The 25156-nt window shown below is 43.4% G+C and overlaps 1 protein-coding gene across 1 annotated transcript in view; it reads right to left on the bottom strand.

Annotated features, from left to right (window-relative positions):
- Nucleotides 1-25156, bottom strand: part of MGLL (monoglyceride lipase) — a 63373-nt gene that overhangs the window by 24564 nt on the left and 13653 nt on the right. The window contains exon 3 of the mRNA XM_084292969.1: nucleotides 18006-18112. Within this exon, the coding sequence (XP_084149095.1) occupies nucleotides 18006-18112 (107 nt within the window). The remainder of the gene's footprint in view (nucleotides 1-18005; nucleotides 18113-25156) is intronic.

Raw genomic sequence — 25156 nt, 5'->3', positions numbered from 1 at the left:
CCACTGGTTCCGTCTTTATCTCAAGGATCTGAAATATATCTCGACACATGCTTATCGTTAGTAACTTTCATCCACTCTACTCTGTCTTGGCAGCCCTCAGCATCCCTTCTTTTGTATGACCTGCATAGATGCAGTGAACACACTGGGTTTCCCATGACAATAGCCACATTATAAAACCGTTAGTTATGGTGCCCAGCAGTATCTCTACACCCTTGGTGTTTTATGTGTTGAGCATTTACCTGAGAATTACAGATGGATTCTGCTGCTCTCTTATCAAAGGGGAGTCTTGCCCTCAATAGGCAAGTGCAGCATCTTCCCTTTTCCTTCTCAAGATTAGGAAAATCATTTTTCTTTCAGCCTTTGCTGGATACTTTTTATTCACTTGCCTCACACAAAGAGTGCAGCAAACTGAAAGCCTTCTCCTCCCACATCAGAGACACATTTGCAGAGCCGAGATATTTTTAGAATAGTGCACACACAGAGTTATATTGTTTGTTGTCTTGGTTAGGGAAAAAAAAAAAAAAAGAAACAGGCAATTTTCTATACTAAAATTATTTGTGCCTTATTGCTGGAGAGTAGAGAACTAGTCATCTTGCTGAAGCCATTTCAAATCTTTTCTGCACTCTAAAGATGACAAACAAAATGACCTGGAACATATCAGAGCAGTCATTAATTCTGTCCAACAAGGCAAACTGTTTCTGCCAATGTTAAGAGCCAATTCATCTCTAATGGATACAGGCACGGTTCTTTCAGCTTTCGAAGACTTGCCCATTTCTTATGCTGTTGCAGAGTTTGGCTCTGAATTGCACTTTCTTAAAAGTCTTCCTGGAACATCACGCTGCTCATGAAAACATGCTGAAAAAAAACAAAACATCTGAGTGTTTGTGTTACAAAACAAGAAGTCAGTGTGGCCAGACTGGAGATACAAGCATCTCTCGGGATGTCAAGTAACAAAGGGAGGTGAGACAGGCTGAAAGCCTGCTCACACCACAGCCGGCTCCTGCACAGCCAGGACTTGGGCAGCTTTGTCACACCTGCCACAAATACAGGACGCTGCTGCTGGTGAGGTAAGGCCCAGGGAAGAGGAATACAGAGCCCATTCTCTTTTTCACAGAGCTCATACGCAGCAAGATCCTACTTTATTCTTTAGCCACTGCCGTGATGCCACCTCCTCAAGAATACTAAAGCAAAAGAGAGGTGAAGCGAATGTCCTTCTTGACCATGCGACTGGGACCCATGATTGGAAAATGCTGCACAAAGCTGATGTGGATGGTTGAGCAGCTGTTGAGTTCCACTGCAAAAGGAGTTTCTCATGGTGATGGGTGAAGCGGGTTTTGTCTCGTCTCTTTTCCCATGGGATGAAAATCCCAATACAAATATAAGGCATATGATTAGTGAGGCATACCATATGCTTTTTATAACCAGGCAATTAGTGGTTTTACTTAAGTCCCTATAATAATTTCTAATTGTTATTCTTGTAGTGTTGCACTGAGATTTCTCTCTCTTTCCTGAGGAGCAGATCATTTACAGACGTATAGAAGGGGTGACTATTTAACAACAGAGTTGGTCCTCAGAGACTTATTCTGGGGTTATTGCAGAAAAATTCCATGGACTTTGCTGGAGTTAATCTAGGCTGTCATTGCTTCATTTGATTGCTATGCCACTGGTCTTTGTTGTAGAGCCTCTGTTCTGCTCTTCACGTATGACTCAAGATACACTAATGGTAGCCAGAGTTCCACACTCACTGGGCAAGGAGGAACCACCTTTGTAGCAGCCAAGGAAAATCTTTCTGCTATTTTAAGTTAATTTTTAAAGCATTTATCTATCTATTTATTTATGTATTCTTTTGCTTTAGTGCCATAAAATCCAATAAAGGGTGCAAACTTTATTTCCAGATGACAAGAAGGCTGAAAGTCCACTTTCCTTTGCTTTCTGATCCAATTTCCAGCTTTAAGATGCTCTAAAATAGCTGGGGCACCAATTCAAAATGTCAGGGTGTTCAATGAAAAAGACAGTGCTGCGGTGGAACTGCACACTCCCCTTCCCTTTCCCTGCCCATTTATTCCAGAGCACTGCTGGCATGTGGGCTGGCTCTCCAACACGCACATGCTATTAAGTCCTAAATGACAGCTTGTTTAACTAGAAAACATTTCCATTTTTTCCTTAACAAAGGCCATTCATTTCTTGCTCTTCTATTTGCTTAAAGACGGTTTCATTTGCCCTGCCTGAGAGTTTGCACAGCCCTCCTGATTGTTCCCCTCCAAATAGCGCTGCAAGTTAATGACCCACCTCTTGATCCCTGAGCAGGGAGCCCTGCCCAGCACGCTGCGGGCGCATCAGCCTGCTACTCACAGTGAAAACCCATACGTGTGCCTCGAATATTTTTATGCTTGAGAAAACAATCAAATCAATTCATCTCAGGGAAGACAGTCCTAATTCTTCCCTGCTAACACTAGATTAAACATCGAGAAGAAAAAGAGATGAAAGCTGGAACATGCAGTAACTCCCTCCGTGCTGCTGACTGATGTCTTGGGGGACAGGCACGGCTTCCTTTCAAGCCGTCTTCAAAAGGTTGCCCTCCATACAGACCACCCATAGGGAACCCACATCAATAACAACAACAAAAAAAAAAGGATGTAAAAGAGCCATTTTTCACCCAATTTATTTACATGTTAAAATAAACACGAGTTCCCATATAGAACAAGGGCTCCCGGTGGGTTCTGTTTAGTCTGTGAGATTCCTGGCACTGGCGTACAGCATTTCTTAGTCCAAAGCAATCTTGGCATAGCTAGTTGGTTATATAATTATTTTTTTTTCAGCAACTGGCAAATGGATAATAACAAAAGTGCCTCTTAAAACTGGAAATTGTGTTTGAAGACACCAGCAAGGTGCTGCACCAATTCATCTGCCAGAAGGTTGTTTGCAAACCAGAGCTCCCAAATTCTTATGTTCAGGATCTGTTCTCCCCACTGTCGACCTAGCTGAAGGGGGCTTGGAACAACATCAGTTCCGCAGTGTTAGGGAGGTTTTTGCTTTTTGCTTCACTCCTTTGCACTGCCACACAGCCGCAGTTTCACGGCCAGGCAGTGCCACCCTCATTAGGCTGGATTTGTCCCCGTTTCTGACAAGGCATGAAGGAAATAGTACTCTCCCAGCACTGGCAGTTTTTTGTACCCACTTTGCATAAGCTCAGTGATTATACCATGTGAGCAGCAGGTGGATTATTTGAAATAAGGACAGCCTTTGTTTGTGGATTTTTTTTTTTTTAATTTTTTTAACAGCGTACATCCACACAGAGCTAGAGCTGACCCAAACCCTACCAGACCTGACTGCAACCCACTTTTCCCATTCACACAATTAAGAAAAGCCCTTCTGATTAAGCAGGTCTGCTTGGGAGCGTGCGGACAGCCCTGCCCGGTGTGCCAGGACAGTCCCAGGGGTGCCAGCTGGCTGCAGGCTGCCTGGTGGTGAGATGGTGCATGGGGAAAGTAGCATGGCAGAAAATAATGCTACTAAATTCATCTTGCAGCAAAACTGCTGTCCTTTCTTGGTACGGGCTGATTTCAGTGTGGTTGTTTCAGCTGCTTTTTGGCAGCCAATACCCTTTCCTCTGTAACTCTCCTCCCTGAAACTCTGAAATCCTCACCACCTATATATTTACCAAGCAGGTCAGGATCAAACAGGCAGGTTGTTGCTTTCTGTGCTCTGTTGCTCATTTCAAACCACGCTTGGCTGACAGCAGACAATGAATACTAGCTAGCTGGCAGCCTGCACTTCAGTCACCAACACACCAGTGCAAATGTTGAGCTACTGAAGACTGGGAACCTGTATGCTGCTTCTGGGCTATGCAAGGTACTTTTCAACCAGTCAGTGAGTGAAAATAGCAGGTAGGATCAGAAGGACTCAGTTCAGAAAAGCCCCAGCCTCCTCTTCCTTCTGCCTGTTGTTGCTGAACTGAGCATAAGCTCAGCAACACCAGGCTGCAGGATCCTTAGCTTGAGATAAATTACCAGGGTCTCCCAGCAAGTCTTGCCTTTGATAAATTCAGAACTGGAAAATAAATGTGGTGTGGAGAATGGCAGTTTTAAGGGATTTGGGTTGGGAGCATTATTCTTTGTACCATCTACAATTCAGCATTTTATTTTTTTTTAAGCTGAACAAGGATTCTCAAACTGGGGAGTACTGCCAAGCCTTGAATAAATCTCAGCATTAGAGATGCTGTGGGTATAACAGCTTTCCCCATGAACCAAGTCTGCAGACAGTACCTTTGGAGAGATTAACCCTTGAGTGCCACAAAACAGGCTCTCAGTTTTGATGCACAAAGAAATCTCACCTAGGGAGACTTAAAGCAGGTTATTCCCGCTTGTGGGACAATACTGAAGGAGGGTGGAGTACAGCATAGGCTTTTCTGCTTTGTTTGTGAAGTTGTCAAGTTTCCAGACCCAATTTTGAGCACAAATTCAGCCAAAGGATGTGTAACTACCAAAATAGTCAACCAGAATGTATCTATCTGATGTACAATTATTTCCTCTTACCCAGTGACCAGAACTAAAGCTATGTGAAATCAGCAGAATGCTGAGCAAAAAAAGCTTTTCTGTTCGGGTCACTAAAATGAATTTGACCACAGCTGGCACAGACCAAAACCTGCTACCATCCGAGGACAGGCTGTTGCTTACAGAAATGGGTTGGACTTGTTCTGGTTTGATGTCTTGGTGAACAGATTGGTGCATTACAAAACCAAAACACCTCCACTGTAACCGGCTCCCTGACCGCCAGCCTGCACAGAAGACTTCACAGTGGGTGCACACACCTTCAGATAAGACTATTTCCAGATGGCCATAGGTTTTGTGAGATCTTTTGCAATACTCGTTTTGTTTTTATAATGAAAATGCTCAAGGCTGAAAGGAATGTTACTGTGGTGCTGGAAAATCTCATCTGGGTTGGAAAGTGAACCAGAGGCTAACCAGATGTTCTACTCCGCTTTGCTAATGGACTAAGAAACAAAGAGGATAACACTGCCAGAGGCTTTCAATTATGATGATTATTTTTTTAAAATTCTGAAATAGTTTTCCTGAATGACCAACCGTGTTTGTCACAGTTCCCTGTACATCTCTTTATCAGCTAAAACAATATTTTATTCTCTGAAATAATAGCCCAAGAAGTATTAGCTTCTCACTAAAATAGCAAAAACAACCTTAAAACTCATGAGTCAAGTCTTGGCCCCAGTGAAGTTAGTGACATTTAGCTACAGCCTTCAGAGAGTGCAAGTGTGTACTCTGTGTGTAGAGACATAGAGCTCAAGCAATTAAGAAATAACTCCTTCCAAACCATGTAAGAATCACCTTAGGAATGTGGCTTTAAATTGTAGGCATTCTGAAATTAAAAAGAAGCTGCAGTGCTGAACTGGGACTATTCCTACCAGAACAAGAGGCGATGCCAATGGCATCTGGCATGTACAAGGTCTCCCCAATGCCCCAGAGAAGGAAGGAAAGGCAGAACCAGGAAAAGTCCAAGGGTTATGTGGTACAGCAGGGAGAGACATCAGTTAATGCCAATGCAATGCCAGGCCCTGCAGATAAGGTGTGAGACCATAAGAGATGTGCTCTTAACAAACATGTTGTGGGTAACTAACAGATGGAGAAGAGAGAAAAATATTGGCACTGAAATACGTAGCCCTAAAGTGGGCAGAAAGACACTGAGACAAAAAGCGAGAAGTGCATTTCGGAGAGTCAGAGGTCCAAGAGCCTGGAGCAGCCTGCTCAGTAGGAGCAGTGTTTGCTAACAACCAAACTTGGTTAAAACCCGAGCTTTGACCATATGTGAGAAAGACGCGGGGATGCTATCTGCAGGAACAAAACACTAAGTGATCCAGGGAGTGTCTTCCTGTCTGTGCTCCTAATAAGAGCATGTTTTAATAAACAAAGAAATGTTTTTTCTGTTTCACATTCAAAATGGATGTGCAATAGGAGGAACATGATTCACTGAAAGCACTAAGCACTGTAACAAAATAGGTTTCTCTGCAACACTCAGACTAATTAAAAAGGGAAGAATCTGAAGATGTGAATCTAAAAAGGATGAAATTTCCCTTCTTTCTTTGTCTATTTTGCTTCTGGGGCTTGTTGCTGCAATATTCAATGTCTTGTTTGCAGCCACTGGTAGAGAATATTTTGTTTTTTTTTAAAAAAAAGTTTCTGTATTTTTTTTTTAAAAGAAAAATATCAGTTTTAGAACTTGTGAGAACACTTGGTTAAAAGGGCTCATGGTCTGTAACAAACAAAGCTACTCCCGGGAAAATCAACACTGCTAGTTAGTTATGGGGAAGATCCACCCATTTGACACAGGCCTATGAACTTTATAACAACACACCACACTTTATGAGTGAGCAAATAAGCCAGCAAACAACAAACACTAGAACTACATGGTATGCAAAGCGGTGTACCAGCTGCTCCTGCACCTTTATCTTGGCAAGTATCTCTTGCCCCAGCTCTCTAACCCAATCTGAGAGCACAGACCATTGAGGGACATCCACTGAAGTCTGAGAAGGTGCAGGGAACTGTTGCCTCATTTGTTTATACCCTGTTATTCAGTCATTTGCAAAATAGGTAGGGCACAATTAGGATGTAATTAAGATGAAAATGCAGCTATAGACCATTCATGGCCTGGTAATACTTTTTACTTTGTAAAGTTACCTGTCCCTCACCTTTGTTCAGTGCAAATAAGAGCTTTCTCTGAGTACTACACTCCCTAATAATCCTGTTCCTACAGGTTAGCACTGAGCTAGACACCAGCCTGAGATGGATTGTGCTCCCTTGAGTGCTGTTATCTGTCTAAACAGGAACTGGAGGAAGTCAGACTGTTTTAATCCAACAGGAGTTATACACACAAAATACCTTTTCTTCTGTACTTTTCCAATGGTGTTCAGTAACTTAGAACAGCTATTTGTATCTCAATCGGATAACAAACTCCACATTTGCGTGAGAATACATTTATAGGTGAGGAATCGTCAGTGATTAGCTTCTGAAACAACCTCTTCCAAATTAAATACATCTGACAAACAATAGAAAAGTTAGTCACGTTAATGAAATGCTGTTGCTATGGAAAAAAAAGTGTCCCTGTAAAGGTGAAAATAAACACATGCTTCCTTTTACTCGTGAAAAGGCATCAAGAAGCATCTCCCTGAAGATAAAGCTGTTCCTAACTGTCAAAGTATGCTTTTAAATGTGCCATTTCTCCCCCCTTTCCAAAACCTCCTGTGCTGTAACTTTGGAAGAAGCACCCCAATTGCTATCAGTTACGATGTTCGTTAGCTCATAAGGTCATAGACTTACTGAGATTGTCTAGTTCAAGGCCCTACAGAATGTGCTTCCCATTAGATCAGGTTGTTCAGGGCCTTGTCGACTTGAACTTTAAATATCTCCAAGGCTACGGATTGCCTCACTTCTCTGGGTCCTGCTCCAGCATTTGACTGCCCTCATGGTGAAAACATTTTTCTTTCTATCCAGTTGGAATTTCTCGAGCTGTGACTTGTGTCAGTTCCCTCATCCCATCACCATGCACTTCCAAGAAGAGTCTGGTTCTGCTGTCTCCATGCCCTCACCCTGGGTACTCACAGAGAGCAGTAAGATCTCCTCACGGCCTTCTTTTCTAAAGCCAAACAAACCCATTTTTATCAGCCTCCCCTTGTACGTCTTGTTCTCCAGTACCCTAATTGTTTTGACAGCCTTCCACTGGCCTTGCTCCAGTATGTTAATGTTTTCCTTGTACTGGGGAGCAAATTGGACCCAGTGCTTCAGATGTGGTCCCAAAAATGCTCAGTGAAAGAGACTAATCACTTCTCTCGAGTTGCTGGCTTTAATCTTTCCAATACAGCCCAGTGTGTTGTGGCCTTCTTCACTACAGGGTCACACTGTTGACCCATGTTCAACTTGTCTGCAAGGATCTCCAAGTCCTTTGCTTCAAAGCTGCTTTCTATTCACTCAGTGCCCAACCTTTCCTGCTGCATGGGGTTATTCCACCCCAGATGCAGGACCTCACAAGTGCCTTTGTTGAAACTCCACGAGGTTCCTGCCAGTTCATTTCTTCAGCCTGTCAAGGTCCCTGTAAATAGCAGCCTTCCAGCATATGCTTGCTTTCCACAACTTGGTATCCCTGTACACTTGCTGTAAGTGCTTTCTATCCCATCATCCACATCTTTAATGAGAAAGTTCCACTGAGGGTTTATGCAACGTCTATTTATTATTTTTCCTCTGTAAGACATAGATTATTCCAAATAGCTTCTTGAGGCCAATGTTCTTGCTGATATGAACTAATGTCCTGCCATGGAAGTCAGTAAATGAAATGATCCCTGGAATAAATTCTGAAGCATGTCTGATGTCTGTCCAATAGCTCCAGATAGCAGACATAGCTCATAGCAAGAAATGATCTGTTCTCTCAGCTTAAGCTCTTTAATAAACATCTGGTCCTTCTCCTTTCACCCTCAACCATCTTGCACACAGACGTACTCCTACAGCTAGCGAAGCTGGTTATGGGAGGGCAAGTAAGCTGTTGAAAACATTACAAGAGGTTGTCAACTTTCCTTCACTAATAGGAAATGTCGTTACAAGTTACATGCCTGAACCTGCTTTCTGGCACGGTGACAGAGTTATCCTGAAGCTCCCTGAGCAGATGTGAAAGCAGAATTTGACCCTTACTGGGAGGATTGATTTATATATGTAAAGACTGAGTACAGGTGACAATTTCACAGATCTTTGAGACTGCAGAAGCTAGAAAACACGTTGAAAAACAAAACGAGCTAATTCAGTCAAGGCTGTTTCCTCTTCAGTTTCCCTTATTGACCGCAGTGAACCATGTGTCTGAATAAACGATGTGCTATTCCTGAGTATCAGGACCACTTGTCTAAAACTCCTCTCACTCGGTGCCAGCATTATCTGCACTCCACACAAATTTAAGGGTCCACTCCTCTTTATCAGGGACGGTAATCACAGAAGGCAAGCCAGAAGGACTTAACCCTCGGAGGAGGAAGGAAGCCTTTTAACTTTGCTGAATGAACGACAAGTCTTTCCTCCATCACACAGCCTGCCTGTTAGCAGTTAACAGTGGCAGGTTGAGGAGCAGGGCCTGGAAGGTGGCCAGTGCCGACAGCTCCACGCTCAGAGTTGTTGTGGTAAAAAGGGAGCATTCTGTTCTCTCTATCACTGTTTCCCCTCGCACTAGGGCCCGTTGTTACAGCCTCACGCCTCCTTGTGTGAAGGCCAACAGCGAGGCTTTGTTCAAGAAGCAGCTGCGGAGAAGATGTACTATCTCAGGGAATGACCTACTGACATTGCTCCCTCTGCTCATTAGTAAGCAGGGAATAATTAGGAGAACTGGGGCAGACCGCGTGGCCTGCTTCTTTCGGAGTAAAAAGCCAGCTCCTCAGATCCCAGTGTGTCCCAAAAGGGATTCCCTCATACCGTGGGCTTGCTGCAAGGCCAGGGGAGCTGGCTCTGCATCACCTCCTTCTCATTACCTGGCTGTATGAGGGAAGAACAGGTCGTGCTTGAAGCTGGACGGGGCAAGGCAGGAGCACAGGGTGTTCCAGGCTCGGAGCTCAGATCCACACCTCCCCCTGTTCACCTCAGCTGCATCAAGAGCAAACTTGGCTCAGCCAGGAACTGAGCCAAGGATCCTGCTCAACTGGATGCGATGTTGTTGTTTATTCAGTAATCTGTCGTTACAGGGTGGATCTACAGCAGTGAGGAAATGGCTGAGCGATTGGAAGTAGCAGAGTAACTGGGGGAAGATAGAAAGCCATGCCTACTCTTTTGCAATCTTTACTGCAATCCAACATGATCAGCTAGTGATGTGCACATCCAGGGGCAATGAGGAAGTTTTATCTGCATTGCCTTCCCCCCAGCCCAAATAATGCCTGCATCCAGCTCTGAGCTATCACATGGAAATTGTCTGCCTGCTTTCTGTCAGTGTTTAAAATCACAATTAAATCTGACTTGAAAAAAAAAAGGTCAGATAAACGAATAGATTGGTTTGAGCCACCCAGGTTTGGTTTGGCATGTTTTCAGAGCACACATTAGATGACACTGCACATCTAATTTCAGGTGCTCAGCTCTCACTTGTGTCTGTACTAAAGGTGCATCCAGTCCTCACAATTTCCCAACTTCCTTGACTAAAAGACAGAATCAGAGTCATGTTTTCCTTACTTTTACATCAGCATGGCTCCCGCATTACTCTCAGTAAGTCCATGACACACAGAAAGTCTCAGCCCCAGAGTGGAGGGGAAATATCTCTGCATATCCCTTGTTTCTTCCCAAACCCAAATATTTTAAGCAAAACGTTTCACTGTGGCTGATGTGTGCACTGCCTGACACACTAGCCACACACAGCCTCATTGTCTCCTTATTTTTATTTTGCTGTGGTCTAGCTGCTTCCTGGCTTGACAATGTTGTTTCATCTGCCTTCACAAGACAAACAAAAGCCATGCTTCCATTTCCAAGTCTCAGCCTGTGGCCTTCTCTAGAGTGTGAGACACTGTAGGTATCTGCTTTCATGATCCACCTAGTGTTTTCTTGCTGTTATGTAGTTGCTCTCCTCAAACAGAAACACTGCTCACTGCCCAGAAAGATGCCATGTGGTGCAGGCAGATGTGGGACTGCATGATCCCAGTGTGAACGCAGGGCTAGCACTGAAGTCACAGGATTGCTCCTGAGATGGCTTCACCAGAGCAAGACTGGGCTGCAGATGTCTGTAACAAGCTGCTTAAAGATAACAATATTAGTGTGACATTTCTGTTCAATAAAACCTATCTCAAAGTCTTTATAATTGCCTGTTACACCTCAGGAGGCTGGGCTACCCTGTATTCTGGTACAATTTCTGCATCCCTGTACTGTAAGAGGTGTATACAGAGCACTTTTTTTCCTCTGGGACTATCCCAGCCACCAAGAGAGCCCACCTCCATGCAGCAATCTGGGAGAAAGCAAGAGAAAAAAGCAAAAAGAAAAACTATGCCTTTGAAAGAGTGCATTCAAGAGCATGGAGAAAGTTGGACCTGTTAGCTGCATGAATCATTTTGCCTGCAATTTCAAAGAGGCTCAGACTGAATGACCTTAACGAGCTGTCACTGCTGCTTTGAGATGCAGGGCTACAAGAGCAGTGGTCAATTGCCAGAAGAGCTGGAGGTGAGGAGCAGCTGCTTTCACTTTGGCTGGAGCTCACTGGTGGCAGGCAGACCATCCTCCCTGTTCGTCTTGAGTTAATCTTGCTTTTTGTTTGGCAGCTTTCTAGTACATCTGTGTTGGGTGAAGTGCACGTGGTAACTCCCTCTATGAGGGTCATTATCCACTTCACATGAGCATCCCCACAGCCAAAACAGAGTTAGAAAAGGCTGGCAGGAATAAGTTTACTCATTAGCTGCTTGTTTTATAGGAAGACTTTGCTCCAGGTTCTTACAGAGTTTTCTCATTGTCTAAAGAATTACGTGGTGTACTGCAGTATCTGACCTCTCACCCTGTATTGAGCCCTGTGGTTTTACCTCCTATGTGCCCTGTGCGTGCTAAGCATTCCTCACTGCTGCCCTGGGGGGCAGATAAGCCTGACTTCTATCTTCCTTCAACATCTGAGAAGGGAAGGCGAGGGAGAGCTAGTCAGGCTTGGGTCTGTACTGAATTGAGAGTCAAAACAGGGATGAAATGGCTCTGGCTGTGCTGTGCCAGCTGAGCCAGACAGCCATCCTTTAGAGGCTCCTGTTAACTTACAGAGGATGGATGCCTGAAAGAGAAAAGCTGAGTGGTGGGGCAGGCTGGCGTGGCTCTTCCCTGGTATATCCCCTGCTATCTCTGCCCACGTGCCATGCAGCAGACATCACTGCCTGCTTTTCACGTCACAGCAGTGTTTATGACTCAATCATCCCCTGGGTTAAAAGGGGAGAACAGATGAGTCCAGCAGGGTCCATATGACACTTAAGGTGGATCAAGGGTCAAAGAATCATTTAAGAGTTCTCTTATATTCCTGTTAGTCTTGCTCTGTCATGAGCTTTTGGTCTGGCTGTTTTCGGGGCAATATGCACAAAGATGTATGTCCACACGCTTGTATCATGGCAGGACAGATTAATCACCCCTTAGCAGCTCTCTCTCCAATCCAAATGAATGATCCTAAAATACTGAAAGATGGACAAGTAGAGATAATTTGAAGAACAAAAGGGCTAATTTCCCCATAGGGAATGTACTTGCAAAATTTAATCTGAAGGGCTGAAGAATTTTGTTCTTACTTCTTTGCTTGGCAATTGTAAGGAGCTAACAGCAGCAAAAGTCCCTGCAGCAGTCCTTATCTAACAAACAAGGTTGCGCTAGGAACCTTCAGTTTGGGACCACTAGTAAAAATATTAAAAGAAAAAGCTTTCAAGATTTGTGAAGAGTGGGGCTTTATGCAGAAGAAATACACAGGAAGGGAGGGGAGTTCACCCTGGCAGCTGTGCTCTCCTCCTGCCCCTGCAATCGCCACCCCAGTCTGTGAACTTTAACAGCTTCTACCCCTCTGTGACACTTCTCTGTGGGAAACACTCTGGCTTTGCAGAACTGCAGAGCTCATTTCCTCCCAGCCATGTTAGCCTACAGCAGGAGCTCTGCCTCGGGTAGGTGTAGGAACCCTGTGTTCACACACGGAGCTGGACAGCACTGTGAATTTCTCCTAGGTGAACAGCTGTCATGAATTCGGAAAAAGCTCAAAAGAGGATGTGACAATATAGTTACACAGCTAGTGCTATGCTCTTTTTCCTAGCCAAGGAGCATCTAAGGATGGGCACATCAGTAGCAGCCCAGCTGCTCAGAGCACTGCTGCTGCTGTACCTCAGGTAGTGCAACTTGGCAGTGCAAGTAAATCCCAATTCTTTGTTGAGAGTCTTCCTGCTGAGCGGAGCACAAATGGGATCAGGATTCATGGGGAGAACAGTCATTCTGTACTCCTGCAAGTGCTAATGTTTCCAGACCCATGGTTATTTCCAGTAGTGCCTATGGAAGATTTTATTTCCCAGCTATGTTCAAATATCATGCTGAAGGCTGGGAGACCTTCTCTGAAAAAAAATTAAATGCCCACAACCCATTCTAAACCTCCTGTCAAAAGAGATACAAACAATGTGTGCCCCTCTTTCCTATATCTCTGCAGAAAAGCAGTTACACTTTTTCTGCTCTGGTGAGATAGGCTCACTGGGAGGAAGCAGAAAGAGAACAGATTGCTGTTGATAACTGGGCCCTCACCCAGCCTCGCTCATCCTCACCAAGGAGCAGTTGTGCTGCTCTGTGCGCAGCCAGCCCCACACAAAGCTTGCCAGGGCTTTCCTGACTCCATCCCTGGAGATCCCCCCAAAGCCTGCCTGATCGTAGCGTTGGGGAGCACTGCTCTCCAGGGGCATTCCCTCGCTCTGGTGTGCATGATCTCTTCTTCTCACTCATGGTTCTATCCTAATTCTTATTAATGTTCTTATTAATGCTGACATTCGTAGTCATTTCCCCCCTCCCAGTTTGTCTGTGTTTAGTTCTTTTTAACCTTTCTGTGTAGATCAATCCTTCCCAGTCCTATGAATAAATAAAAGCCTTCTGTTCTCATCAACAAAATGGTCTTTTAACGGTTACAAGAACAACACAGCAATCACTTGAAAAAAACACAACAACCAATATTTGAAGCATTTAAGAACCTCCAGCTCCAGCTATTTTCTACCTTTTAAAAATGAGTGCTTTGTTAAATAGAGAAAACATAACAAAATTAATGGGGGGCACAAGCAACAGTAGGTGTCTGAGAGGGACCTGCTAACCCATCAAAAATGCTCACCACACACAAAGTAGCAGTGGGACTAAAAAGCAAAGCAGAACTTCAGTTAGAAACATCTAAGGAATATGAATCAGCTGTTAAAGCTGCAGCCTTTCCCTTTGCTTTGATCTGATGTCACACGTAACTTATGAGTTGGAAATTGAACAGCTTCAAAGACTGTAAGAGAGTCAGGGCTCTCCATGCACAGGGACAGGTAGAGGTTTGATTCTGCATGGAGAGAGAAGGTATTTTGATGGGTTGTCCTCAGACAAGTGCGAGGTCTTGGAACTACTGACTGGTTAGGGCAAAGTAATTCACATTCCTCATCTTCTCTTCAGATGGCCCCATTACCCATAAGTAGCACCAGCATGTCTGAGTGAAAAAGACAGCCTGTGCCACTATCATTAAAAAGTCTAAGAGATAAGCTAATACATTTTTGTGGCCCTTGGATCTTGGAAATGCTTTTGTAACTGACGTAGTTTTGAAGGTGAAACTGTGGTTGTTCTGGGCTCAGGCCACGTAATGAAACCATAGAAAATAAGATCTCAGCAAATGAGATGTTATAAGAAGTGAGATGAGGAAAGCTGGAACATTATGTGCTTTACCAACTGGAAATGCTTGGTATGAGAAAACAAAGCCACATTTTCTATCTTTTATTCTCATTTTCCTTGGCTCTCAGCTTTACAGTTCCCTAAAAATACTGCATTATAGCTAAAGGAGCTGCAATCTGTCTGCAGCTTAATGAAGAATTACAATATCACTCCAGTTTGATGAATCTCCCACGAGTATTCCTTCTAAGAGGGCTTTCCTAAATTGATTGCCAATAACCTGTTTGTCTCTTTTTCTGTCATCAGAATGTTGACATAATAAAATAATAGTAATATAGGAAGGAAATTGAAAAGTGAAATTTCATTTCAACAAAGCTAAAGCTTACAGACATACATAGCAAGGTCATCCTGGCAGCCTTAACTCTGTCTTCATGAAGCTGCACTCTGAGTATGCTCAGAAATCATCGGAAACTGTTACCTGCCTATTAAAAACACAAGAGATCACAGAACCAAATGTGACTTTACAAAGAAAAAAACCATTTTCCTCTTCCATGAGATTGATATAAAACAAAGCAATTTAACAATGTTAGGTGTAAAGGAGAGCTAAAAGGTCTTCTGGAATTAAATTTTCACCACCACCCTGGACAGTTTCTAATACATAGCTCTGAGGTAGAGCAGTCTTGAGGTTACTATGAAATACCTGAAAGAGCAAATGCACAAATAATATATCCTGAGACACTGAGAGAGCTGGCCAGTGCTAGCTCTCCACCGTCAGTAGGAAGTCACAAATTAGGGTGAACACTGTTACACTGAGAAGTGCCATCTTTTTTTGCTGCAGCCTCTCATAACATGAAACAGTGCAAAGCAGCCTTCAGCAAGATTTAGAGCTCATGTATAAGCTCTTACAGAATCAGCAGTATAAATGGAAATTATTTTTCCTTCTTTTGACTGAAGGTTAGACACCATATAAATCAGTCAAGTCACACATACTAGAGCCCTAGCAACTTCCCAACTCATCTGGGAAATCATGCTAGCCACACTGTGGAACTGCATTAATAATTTCATGCCTGAAATGGGAAACGTATCCATGAGTATTCCAGAACAAGAATAAATGTCCAGGTCAGGAAATTATGCCAAACTCATAAGATTTACTGTAAGACATGAGGAAGAGAAAGCAATTATTTTGCTAATGCAGTTGAATAATTAATATTACACAAAGATATCCAAAGGATGGGACAGAAACAGGGAACACACTGGTGAGGTGATTTGGAATAGGCAAAATGGTAGGGGAAAGCTATAAAACTCTGTTTAGCTTGGGCAGTTTTGGCAAGGGAGAAAAGTATGCCCTTCAGCTCTCACTGGTGTCTACTCAGGCTGTAACCTGTATTCTGCCAGACAAGGTCTGTCCTCACTGCTCAGCACTGTAGGTGCAATGATTATTTTACAGAGCCTAAAATATGTTAATTGTTTTTGTGGGTTAGTGAATCTAGTCTCATTTAGATTAGCTCTTTGAGTAACACAATTGCGTGTCCAGTGTTCTGCTTTCAGGTTCCTCTTTGCTTCTCCCCTTTGCTGATGAAGAAAACCAAACGGAGTTTACAAAGATTACTGTAGGCCTGACAGGGAGCATGAACTCTTAAAGCAGCCTGTGCAACCAGAAATGTGTTAAATGAAGTAAACTGATCAGTTCAGCAACATCCATCTATAGGGGAAAACACAAACACAACATGTCTATGCTTCTCTAGACAAAAAGAAATTCAAGGAAAAAGAGAGAAAATAACTGCACAATAAACACCTGTCGGGGTCTTCACTTCCAAAGCCCTTTTCCATCTACAGAAAAGCCATTCTCTGTATCAAATCCATGCAATAAGTACAACGCTTTATCACTGCTTCTAGGCTTGTTGCTTCAAATATTGCTATTTTAACTCTACTTCTTAAAACCACTATCAGGTTTTAAAAGAATGAGGAACTAAGGCCCGCTCAGCATGCACAGTGAGAAACCACAGGCCTGCAGCGCTGGGCTCTGGCATTTAAACACATCGCTTGTGTGTCCTGGAGTTCACTAACTTTCTGTATACGGTGTCTGTGATCTACTAACAGCAGCTGCAGGGTGGACAACACGTGGTCTGTCCCATCTCCTTTCTCATGAACTTTGTGCCACATAGATAATGAAAGAGGAATGGGGACAATTTCTGCTGGTTTTACTGCATGCTCCCACTACCTTGTGTCTAAATCATTAGGAAGTAGATCAAAGTGAATGAGCCCCCACTTACAAATTTTGCGCCTGCATAAGGAGAAACATGCCCCTGGGGTCAGCAATGATACTTTTGCACAGGTTCACTGTCTTTGTAAAGCCAGCTCTGTATATGGCATGTGGTCAGCTGTTTGGAAAATCACGCTTTTTATTTATTTTCATTGTGAGCTGTTCTGAGGGCTGGATATTCTCTTTGTCAAGGAAAATATCGGGTTAATTTCTGCATACCCAGTGCAGTGCTGTGAGTGAAAAGGAGTCATGAGAGCAGAAGCAAGGGGAAGCTTTGGTTACTTGGGTTTGCTAAGGCTTTGCCTTTCCTCTTGCAGACTAAATGGTGCAATGTCTCACGCGCTCTAAATTCTACAGCTTTAGCAAGTTCAAATTCGGCATCCCTGCCTTTGAGGAGATCTAGAGTCTCAGTTTCAGCCAAGTACATTGCAGTACACTTTCCATTGCACTGTGGTATACTTTGCAATGTCAATGGCAGATCTGCCAGAAGGAGATCAGAATAACACTGAGATTCACCCCATTTCAGCTGTCAGCTCAGAATTTGGCCTTGCTTTTTGTCTACTGCCATTATTAACCACATTGATCCGTTTTACTAATGTCTAGAGTGATTCTTGCTGGGAGGCAGCAATCTGCAAGGATTTAAAAAAAAAAAAAAAAGATTTCCTGGCACAAGGCAGTCATGAAGCTGCAAGGATCAGGTGTGAGAGGATGCTACCAAAAGAGCACAACAGGTGATTCAGATATGTTCACAGTATGTCCCAACTGATTTGCTTCAGGAGATCTGTTGACACCCAGCATATCTATGTCATGGAATGGAGCAGAGCAAAGATCCTCAAGGCAGAAGAGGCAGGGACAGTAAATTTACATGGCACAGCATTGCCCAGGTGTCTGCAGCCAGCTCTGATGTTTCTGCAGTGCTGTCGAGGTGTGTCTGAACAAACCTCTGTGATGTCTCCATGCCTGTCCATGGCCCAGGGGTGCAGCTGTCTGGTTGTACTGGTGTATGAAAGTTGTTCTGTCGTTTCATTCTCTCCCCCCGGATTATTTAGGACAACAAGTATGAATCCAGCAAAAATGGCACCTGGTCCTACTTTCACGGTGGACAATCCCTCTTCACACCCCAAGAGGCAGGTGAAAGAGAAATAGTCCCTTACATAGAGGTTAAAAGACCATCAGCAGTAATGTCAATGGCAAGGTTGAGGAAAAGTCTCAGTAATGGGGTCGCTGTCTTATAGATTCAACATGCAGATCTTTACAAAGCTTCAAATAGCCCTTTTCTCATTTACGCTGATGTGTAAATATTCTATTGACTTTTCTCTCAGTGCTGAGTAGCTTTAATGGCATTTACCTCAGTAAAGTCCTGAGCTGCTGTAAATCAAATACTGTTCAAGGCTACTCACCATGGTCATGGGCAAATACAAACAAGTTAAGTTCTGTCAGCCTCTGGGCCAAGTCATCGTAACGGCCGCAGTGTTCCCCAGCGCCGTGAGCGATAAACACGAGGGCCCTAAATGGAGCATTAAGGTATAAATCATTAACTTGGCAATCAGCGCACAAAGGCTTCAGAGCTGCAAGCAACAATGGCACATTCAATTTAGCAACAGCATTTCAGACATAAGCAAGTACAAGGCAAGCAAATAATGGCTGAGGTGGGTTTTAACATGGGAAAGCAGCTTGCTGCCCTGACCTACCATCGACCTGATCTTCACCAGGTTGTAGCAGGACAGACCACATGGAGGTCAGCTGCACATGGGACAAACTTACTGATTTGTTTGCCACCGTGGTCTTCTACAGGTTGGAGATGCAGATGTCTAATGCTACTGAACCCTCCTAAAGATGAAATTATAGCTAAACAAGTCTCAAGCAGAGCCCAGAACTCTGGTTGGAGTTTGGGATTTTATCTTTTGACCCCAATTCTGGTAATCTTACCATTGCAGTTTCTACCCCAAAACAGTTGCTTCACTTTGGCAATTAAAGTGACCTTTACATAGCCACTGTACGACTACAGCCAGGGATCAAGAAAATAACCAGTCTAATAGACATTTATTTTTGAAAGATGCTATACAAATATTTATCTTCAAATATTCCAGTTGTACCAGTGATGCTTTATTTTCACTGGAATGGCATCAAATGTGACTAAAGTTGAACGAACCTTCCCAGTGTTTTTAATGGGCAAAGTTTGTGCGGAATTGGACTAAAAATACAGCAGAAGTAGCAATGTGATTACATAAGTTTTTGTTGAATTTGACAAGTGACTTTCCAAAATCTGGCTTTAGCAACATAAACAGAACTTGTTCGTTTACAAGTACTGTCTGTCACTGGAACATCAGCAACCACTAAACAGTCTGAGGGCTACAGGTTAGACATTTTCAGTACATTAATAGAGAAACATTAGACGAACTGACAACACAAAGCAATGACAGCAGTTTACAGCTAGTGAATTCCACAACTTTATTTTGATTGAGGTTTTGAATACATTTTTAGACAGTGTATTCACTGCAATAAGCTGCTTTGATCTTCATATATTTAAACTTTAAAAAGATGTGAGTGATGTAGAAACTCCAGCTCTAGCTCTTTGATTAGCACCTGCTTCAAAGTATTTTCTCATGCTAGACAACTTGAAAGCACCCATTGAAACCAAAAGGATTTTTACAGAGCAAACCTGCTAACACCAAAAAAAGCAATGCAATGATGCTCTGGTATCTAACAGTAATTAGCAAGGGTGGGGTTAGGCCGTGTAGCATATTTAACTTCCTGTGCCTTACAAACGTTCTTTACTGTCACTGAAAGTTTCAAAACAATCAGTGTGCAGCAGTCATTTTGTCCCCTGTCACCCTCCCCTGTCAATAGATTTGTCAAGTTATCAATGGACTTGCCAGGCAGACTGATTTTCCAAGTGCAACACCTGTAGTTATAGAACCAAATGCCAAAGAGATGGAAAGACTGCTCATTCCACAGTGAAGAATATTAACTTTCTGCAGCAGAGGCATCATAGCTTTATATGTCTCATCTCTCCTAGACACAGGCAGCCCAGCAGAGACTCCAGCCAGTGCTGGGACAGTGAATCACTATTCTATATGTGTCCCTGAAAATTGCAGTCCCCGTCTAAATGCTTCTGCCTCCACCTAGACATAAAGGCCTGAGATCTCAGCTCTGGTCCTGGGTGACCTGAAGAGACCACACACCACTGACCCCAGGTCTGGGGCTGGCAGATCTGTCAGACATTCAGGAGCACAGCAGCAGAGCATGAAGCAAAGCTGGGCTGATAACCTGCATGCTCTGGGCTCTGCAGTACGACAAGCAATGGCACTGCATGCCCAGGACTCTGATGGAGAAATTAAGGAAAAGTGAGAGAAGATTCTTATATACCCATCATTTTGACATCCAACAGAATCAGTCAGGCTGAGTCTCTTTGCTGTGTAGCTCCTGCAACCTGGCTCTTGGCAGCTTTTCTCCTCAGGGTTTTATTTAAGCCCCCTGTTACTCTTTACAGGATCTACCTTTTTTTTCTGCTGACTAGGCACAGGGAGTAAGGTGCAGCTTGGCTGAGTGCATATGGCCCTTCATTTCTCAGAGAAATATGATTTGAATATATGCACTGAAATGCATCAAGTGAATGAAACCTAATGGGAAGCTGGTGAAGAGAACTCTGCCAGGGAATGCTTTCTGCTATTTCATCACCCTGACAGCAAAGCCCTAATTTTGCTCTCATTCACACTGCTGCAGCACCACAACTTCGCCTGACAGCATCCTGCTAAGATGCTCAGCCCCCTCATCTTCTGTGAGAAAAGAAAGAACTCCATTCCTCAAAGCAGCAAGGTGTTCCTGCAACCTCTCCTCTCATTCCAGCATGAAAAATGTCAGGCATTACAGAATTGAGCAAAATACTGAATAAAATTCCCGAGATTGCTTGTGCCTTAAGATCCCTAATGGCAGAAGCTGTCAAGATGACTTAGGCGCTTTTAAAGGTTTTATCCTATGAAAACGTGGTGTCATAAATGTGGAGTGAAATTTCCAAACTGTTATGTCCACACAGACATAGCTTGTTTTGCTGGTGTGTAATGAAAAGTAGGAGATGTACTGACTAAAACCCAGGTTACTTCTACACAGGTCTCTGGGGCCAGCTTCAGGGTCTCTGTGCACAGGGGTCATGCATTTTACACAGTGACCTGGAAAACTGAAGTTAGTCTGAGCATCATCAGAGCCAGGATTGTAGGATTTAGCTCTTTCCCCTAATCTTCCATTTTCCATTGCAAAACAAGTCTAGATTTGGCAGAGAATACCTGAAGGCAGTATAACAAATACGTGGTGCACATATTTTCACTGGCAAGCTGGCATGGAAATACAGCGAGTGATTAGTTTGACTGACAGCAGTTCTTTACTGTATGTAAACATTTTTGCAGACACCCCTGCTCTTGAATCGCAGTGTGCTCCTTCCTTTTGCAATGGCTGGGAAGAAAGAAACATGAAATATCAGAGATTGCTTTCAGCAGAGGTGTTTCTGCGAGTCGTTTAAAATTAATATAGAAACCCAGCAGGTTTTAAGGTGTGGTGTGGCTTTGTTGTTGTTGTTTGTTTTGTTTTTGTGACTGCATTGCCTTTGTAAGTTTTGTTTAAGCAAGGCTTGTGTATTGGTCTTGTATCAAATTGATCCCAGGGAGAAATTTCTTCACCTCCAGCTCTTGCAATTTCACCAGTGAAATCCTTGCAAACACACACATCTCAGGTAGAAAACATCGTTCACACTCTGTGATTCTTGTAAAGACTGACCTGTGCCTGAACCCATGAATTCATCTCTAACCACAGGCAGGGCCACCTGACACATCTTTGGATGCTTCAGCTGGCTTTGGCTGAGGGAACTGAATTCCTAAATATCTCAAAATGCTGCCAAAACATTGTTTTGAATTCTGCTCATGAAAGCACCTAGTGTGCACCTGATCACACAAGAGCACAATTTCCCCACACTCCACAGGTGTGTCTTCACACAAAGCCAAGGTGTAACCTGGAGCATGAGTAAGCATTTGTGTTGCAGTAAGCAACCAGTGGAGTAGCAATTATGGATATTAAACGAAACCAGCTTTATTGACTGTTTGCAAAAGCAACCTTTTTCACAGATCCCTGCCCTTCCCATAGCCTCCTCCTCCTAGCTCAGGAGGAGGAAACCTGCAGGTTTCTGTCTCCTGGTACTGCACAGCTTGGCAAACAGATGTGGTTACTTAGCAGAACAAGCGGGCAGGACAATATTTGTCTTTTTTTTACCAGTCAGTTCAATTACGGGCTGTGTTTATTGATTTGCCATCAGGGGGTAATGGTGTATACCAGAGACCAGCCCCTGCTCCCACCTCTCCACTGGGCCAGTTATCCATGATTGCTGTTAGTCCTCCTGTGCTGCAGCAGCTCCTTACTGAGCAAGCAGCACCCAGAGGTGCCCTGTGTGCAGGACAGATGCAGACACACTTTGCTGCACCAGGAAGAAAAGTAGAAATTAGGAGTGGTAGAGCTCAGGCTATGGCACAAAGAAAGGCGGTGTGAGCAGCATCAGAGGAACGCATTGTTTTTCCATCCTGCTTCTCAGAGAGGTCATCAGCTGATCTAAGCTTTAAGCTGCTTTCGATTCTTGTGAATTTATCACTGTTAGCACACACCATCCAATATTTGCCTTCTTGAGTGGGGAGCAGCCCTTGCAGGGCAGGGATTCAGGCATAGGTGCAAGAGCAGAACCAGTTGTAGTGGATCCCACCTTTACTGCTGGGCACGTTGCCACCTCTGCTTAGCCCTGTTGCAACAGTACGAATGTTTATAGATGTAATTCCACAGTCAATTGCAGAAGAAGAATTGAGGAAAAAACAAATGGTGGCACAGAGCTTACACAACTGAGTGAGAGCTCTCTTAAAGCAGGGCTCAATAGAGAAAACAAAACTTAAAACAAAACTCAGACAGCTGATGTGCTATGGCGTCTGCGGGCCATGAACAAAACTCAGGGCTGGGGTCCTGCTAGGGTGCAAGACACGTGTTCTTGCTTATTCCTGGTTGAGACAGGGCCACAAAAATTGTGTGGAAGTCAAACTAGATGTGGAAGGTTGTGAGCAGGATGCTATGATCTTAACATCGTGTCCTCTGGGGACCGAAACATTTCTGTGGGACCCCACGAATGCTCCTTTATTGCCAGAAAATAACCCAGAACACTGAGACTAGACCAAAGAAACGAAGACAAGCTTCCTGTGACTGCATATACAAAAAATTCAATCTCTTCCACCCCATTCCAAAACATCCCTCTTCAGAACAATATTTAAGTACTTTCTTAACCTCAGGAAACTCCCTTCGACTCATGAAAGTCAGTGGGACTTACAACGTACAAGATTGAACTTTAAAAAAAGGATTTATAAATGCTGTTCTGAGTTAGGACTGATTTAGTCACATGCGGAAGTGATTTCCTGAACCAGGCCCTCACAACCTAACCTAATACCATGTTATTCTATGTAAGGCAACCATGCATTCATTTGATATTATGTATGTTTTTGCTAGAACCAGATCAACTCTAACAAAGAACATCTGATATTTGCAGTTTTGAATACTTGACACCAAATTCCTAAAGTATTTTTTTTTTAATTAACTGATAGGAAAGCTCTGAGTCAGTGAGGCTGCCAGAAAATCACTGGCTTACTGAAAGTGAGCATTAGGTTTGGTTGTCTTGTTCCAACTGATTTATTAGCTCCCTTGTAGCCAGTATCAGCCTGACTCTTAGAAATATGGCGAACAATGAACACTTGTTTATCAAAAACATTTCACTGGTGACATTTTTGGACAAGGGACAGAATAGTTGATCACAAACCTTTTAAAGTTATTAAAAATTTAGTGTTGTTTATGTTGATTTTGCTTCTACAGGATATTGTCAAGAAAATCTATTATAGGTATGCACACTTGTGTTAGCTGGGTTAGTAGTCCTCACTGATTATGAAGATTTATATATATATAAATCCTTTCCTTTTCCGTCCCTATAATAGAATTATGCACTCAGCAGATTGCAATTTTGTCAGTATTTAACCGTAATTCCAATTTTCTACCCTTGGTATTCAGTTAAAGATGACCTCTTTCTTGGAAACTTCCAGCTAATCATTTCCAAGAACATGTAATGAAGAATGAATTTTGTTCGCTGGAAAAGACATGGGTCATCTCTCCTCTGGAGGTCTCTAGAGCCTCTTGCTTTGGGTGTAGACCTGAAGTCTCTGTCATTTGAGTCAGCTTTTGCACCTTTTTATTTATTTTTTTATTTTGTTATTTTCTTCCCTGAGGTGATCTGCTGACCTACGAGACCCTGGCAGAACTTGGCAGTGGGCAGGGGTTACAAAAAGTTATGGGAGTTTCTCTCACATTGTGCACACTTGTGACCTCCGCAGTTAGCCAAATATTCAGGCTGGTGACTCTGGTTAGACAGGAAAATTTATGTTGGAGTCAGGTGTGTCCCTTCTTGCTGTTCTTCTGTCTCCAGGAAACTCGCTGAGTTATGTCCCTCTGAAGGCACAAGAGGCAATGACCTTGCTCCTAATTCCAGCCCATGTTTCAAGGAGGCATGTTTCATTAAGCTCAAGTGCTTTGCTTGCTCTTTTGCTCAACTTTTTAGAGAAACACATTCTTAGCCTTTGCTCTGCTGGCCTACATAGGTCCATAATCTGGGCAGTCACCTCTTTTCAGCTGTCATTGGAGTTTAATGATGTTACCTTACACTAGCAGTTCTACTGCTACTTTTCCCACCTCAAGAAAAAAAAAAAAAAAAAAAAAAAAAAGCAAGTCAGAATAGCAATAGTCTGGAGTCAAGCCCACATTGACCTTCTCTAAATACCACAGACATTGTAGCATGACTGGAGTCTCCCTCTTTGGAGATCTTCAAAAGCCATCTGTGATCAGCACAGATACCTCCCCAGGATCTAAATTTGGAGGAACCTTTGCCTCTTCCAGACAGACTGAGGCAAGCAGTAGCTCAAGACTGTAGCAGTTCAGCCTGTGAAACACCTCCAAGTGCCGGAGGCTGTGTTGAAGGACTGTGTGCTGTGGTTGCACTACAACGTTTCTGCTTGATTTTATAGGGCTTGTGGGGATTTAGGATTCTGCACATTTCTGTTTGATGTACTTTGTCTTAGTCTAGTAGAATCAGTGGCTTCACTCCAGTTCAGATCCTAAACAGACAATTTAAAAATAGACCCCTCCAGCAAACTACCTCCTCCCTTTCCCCCATTTACCCAGGCTTGGGAGTTCCCATTCAAGCCTGCCCAGAGGTGCTGCTGTTAGTTTGGGCAGCATCCTACTGCTTAACATCATGGAGACTTAGGGCTCAGTCTTAACATCTGTGCCTGCTTCCGTGAGCAACGCTCTTGCCTTCAGCAGCTGTTCACATGCATGTCTGCAAGCCAGGCTCACAATGCAGTTCAAAATCACAACAATGGGGTTAGGAGGAGATTTGAGAACTGCCATGACCTCCAGGAGAAGTACCACGGCTATTCAACAAAGACCAGAAAGTGTAGATACCATAAATCAAGAGAGAAGAGACAGAACC

This window comes from Netta rufina, assembly GCF_964035555.1.
Source record: "Netta rufina genome assembly, chromosome: 10".
NCBI classification, from domain to species: domain Eukaryota; kingdom Metazoa; phylum Chordata; class Aves; order Anseriformes; family Anatidae; genus Netta; species Netta rufina.
The sequence above is the reverse complement of the archived record's forward strand: the minus strand, read 5'-3'. Positions and strand labels throughout refer to the sequence as shown.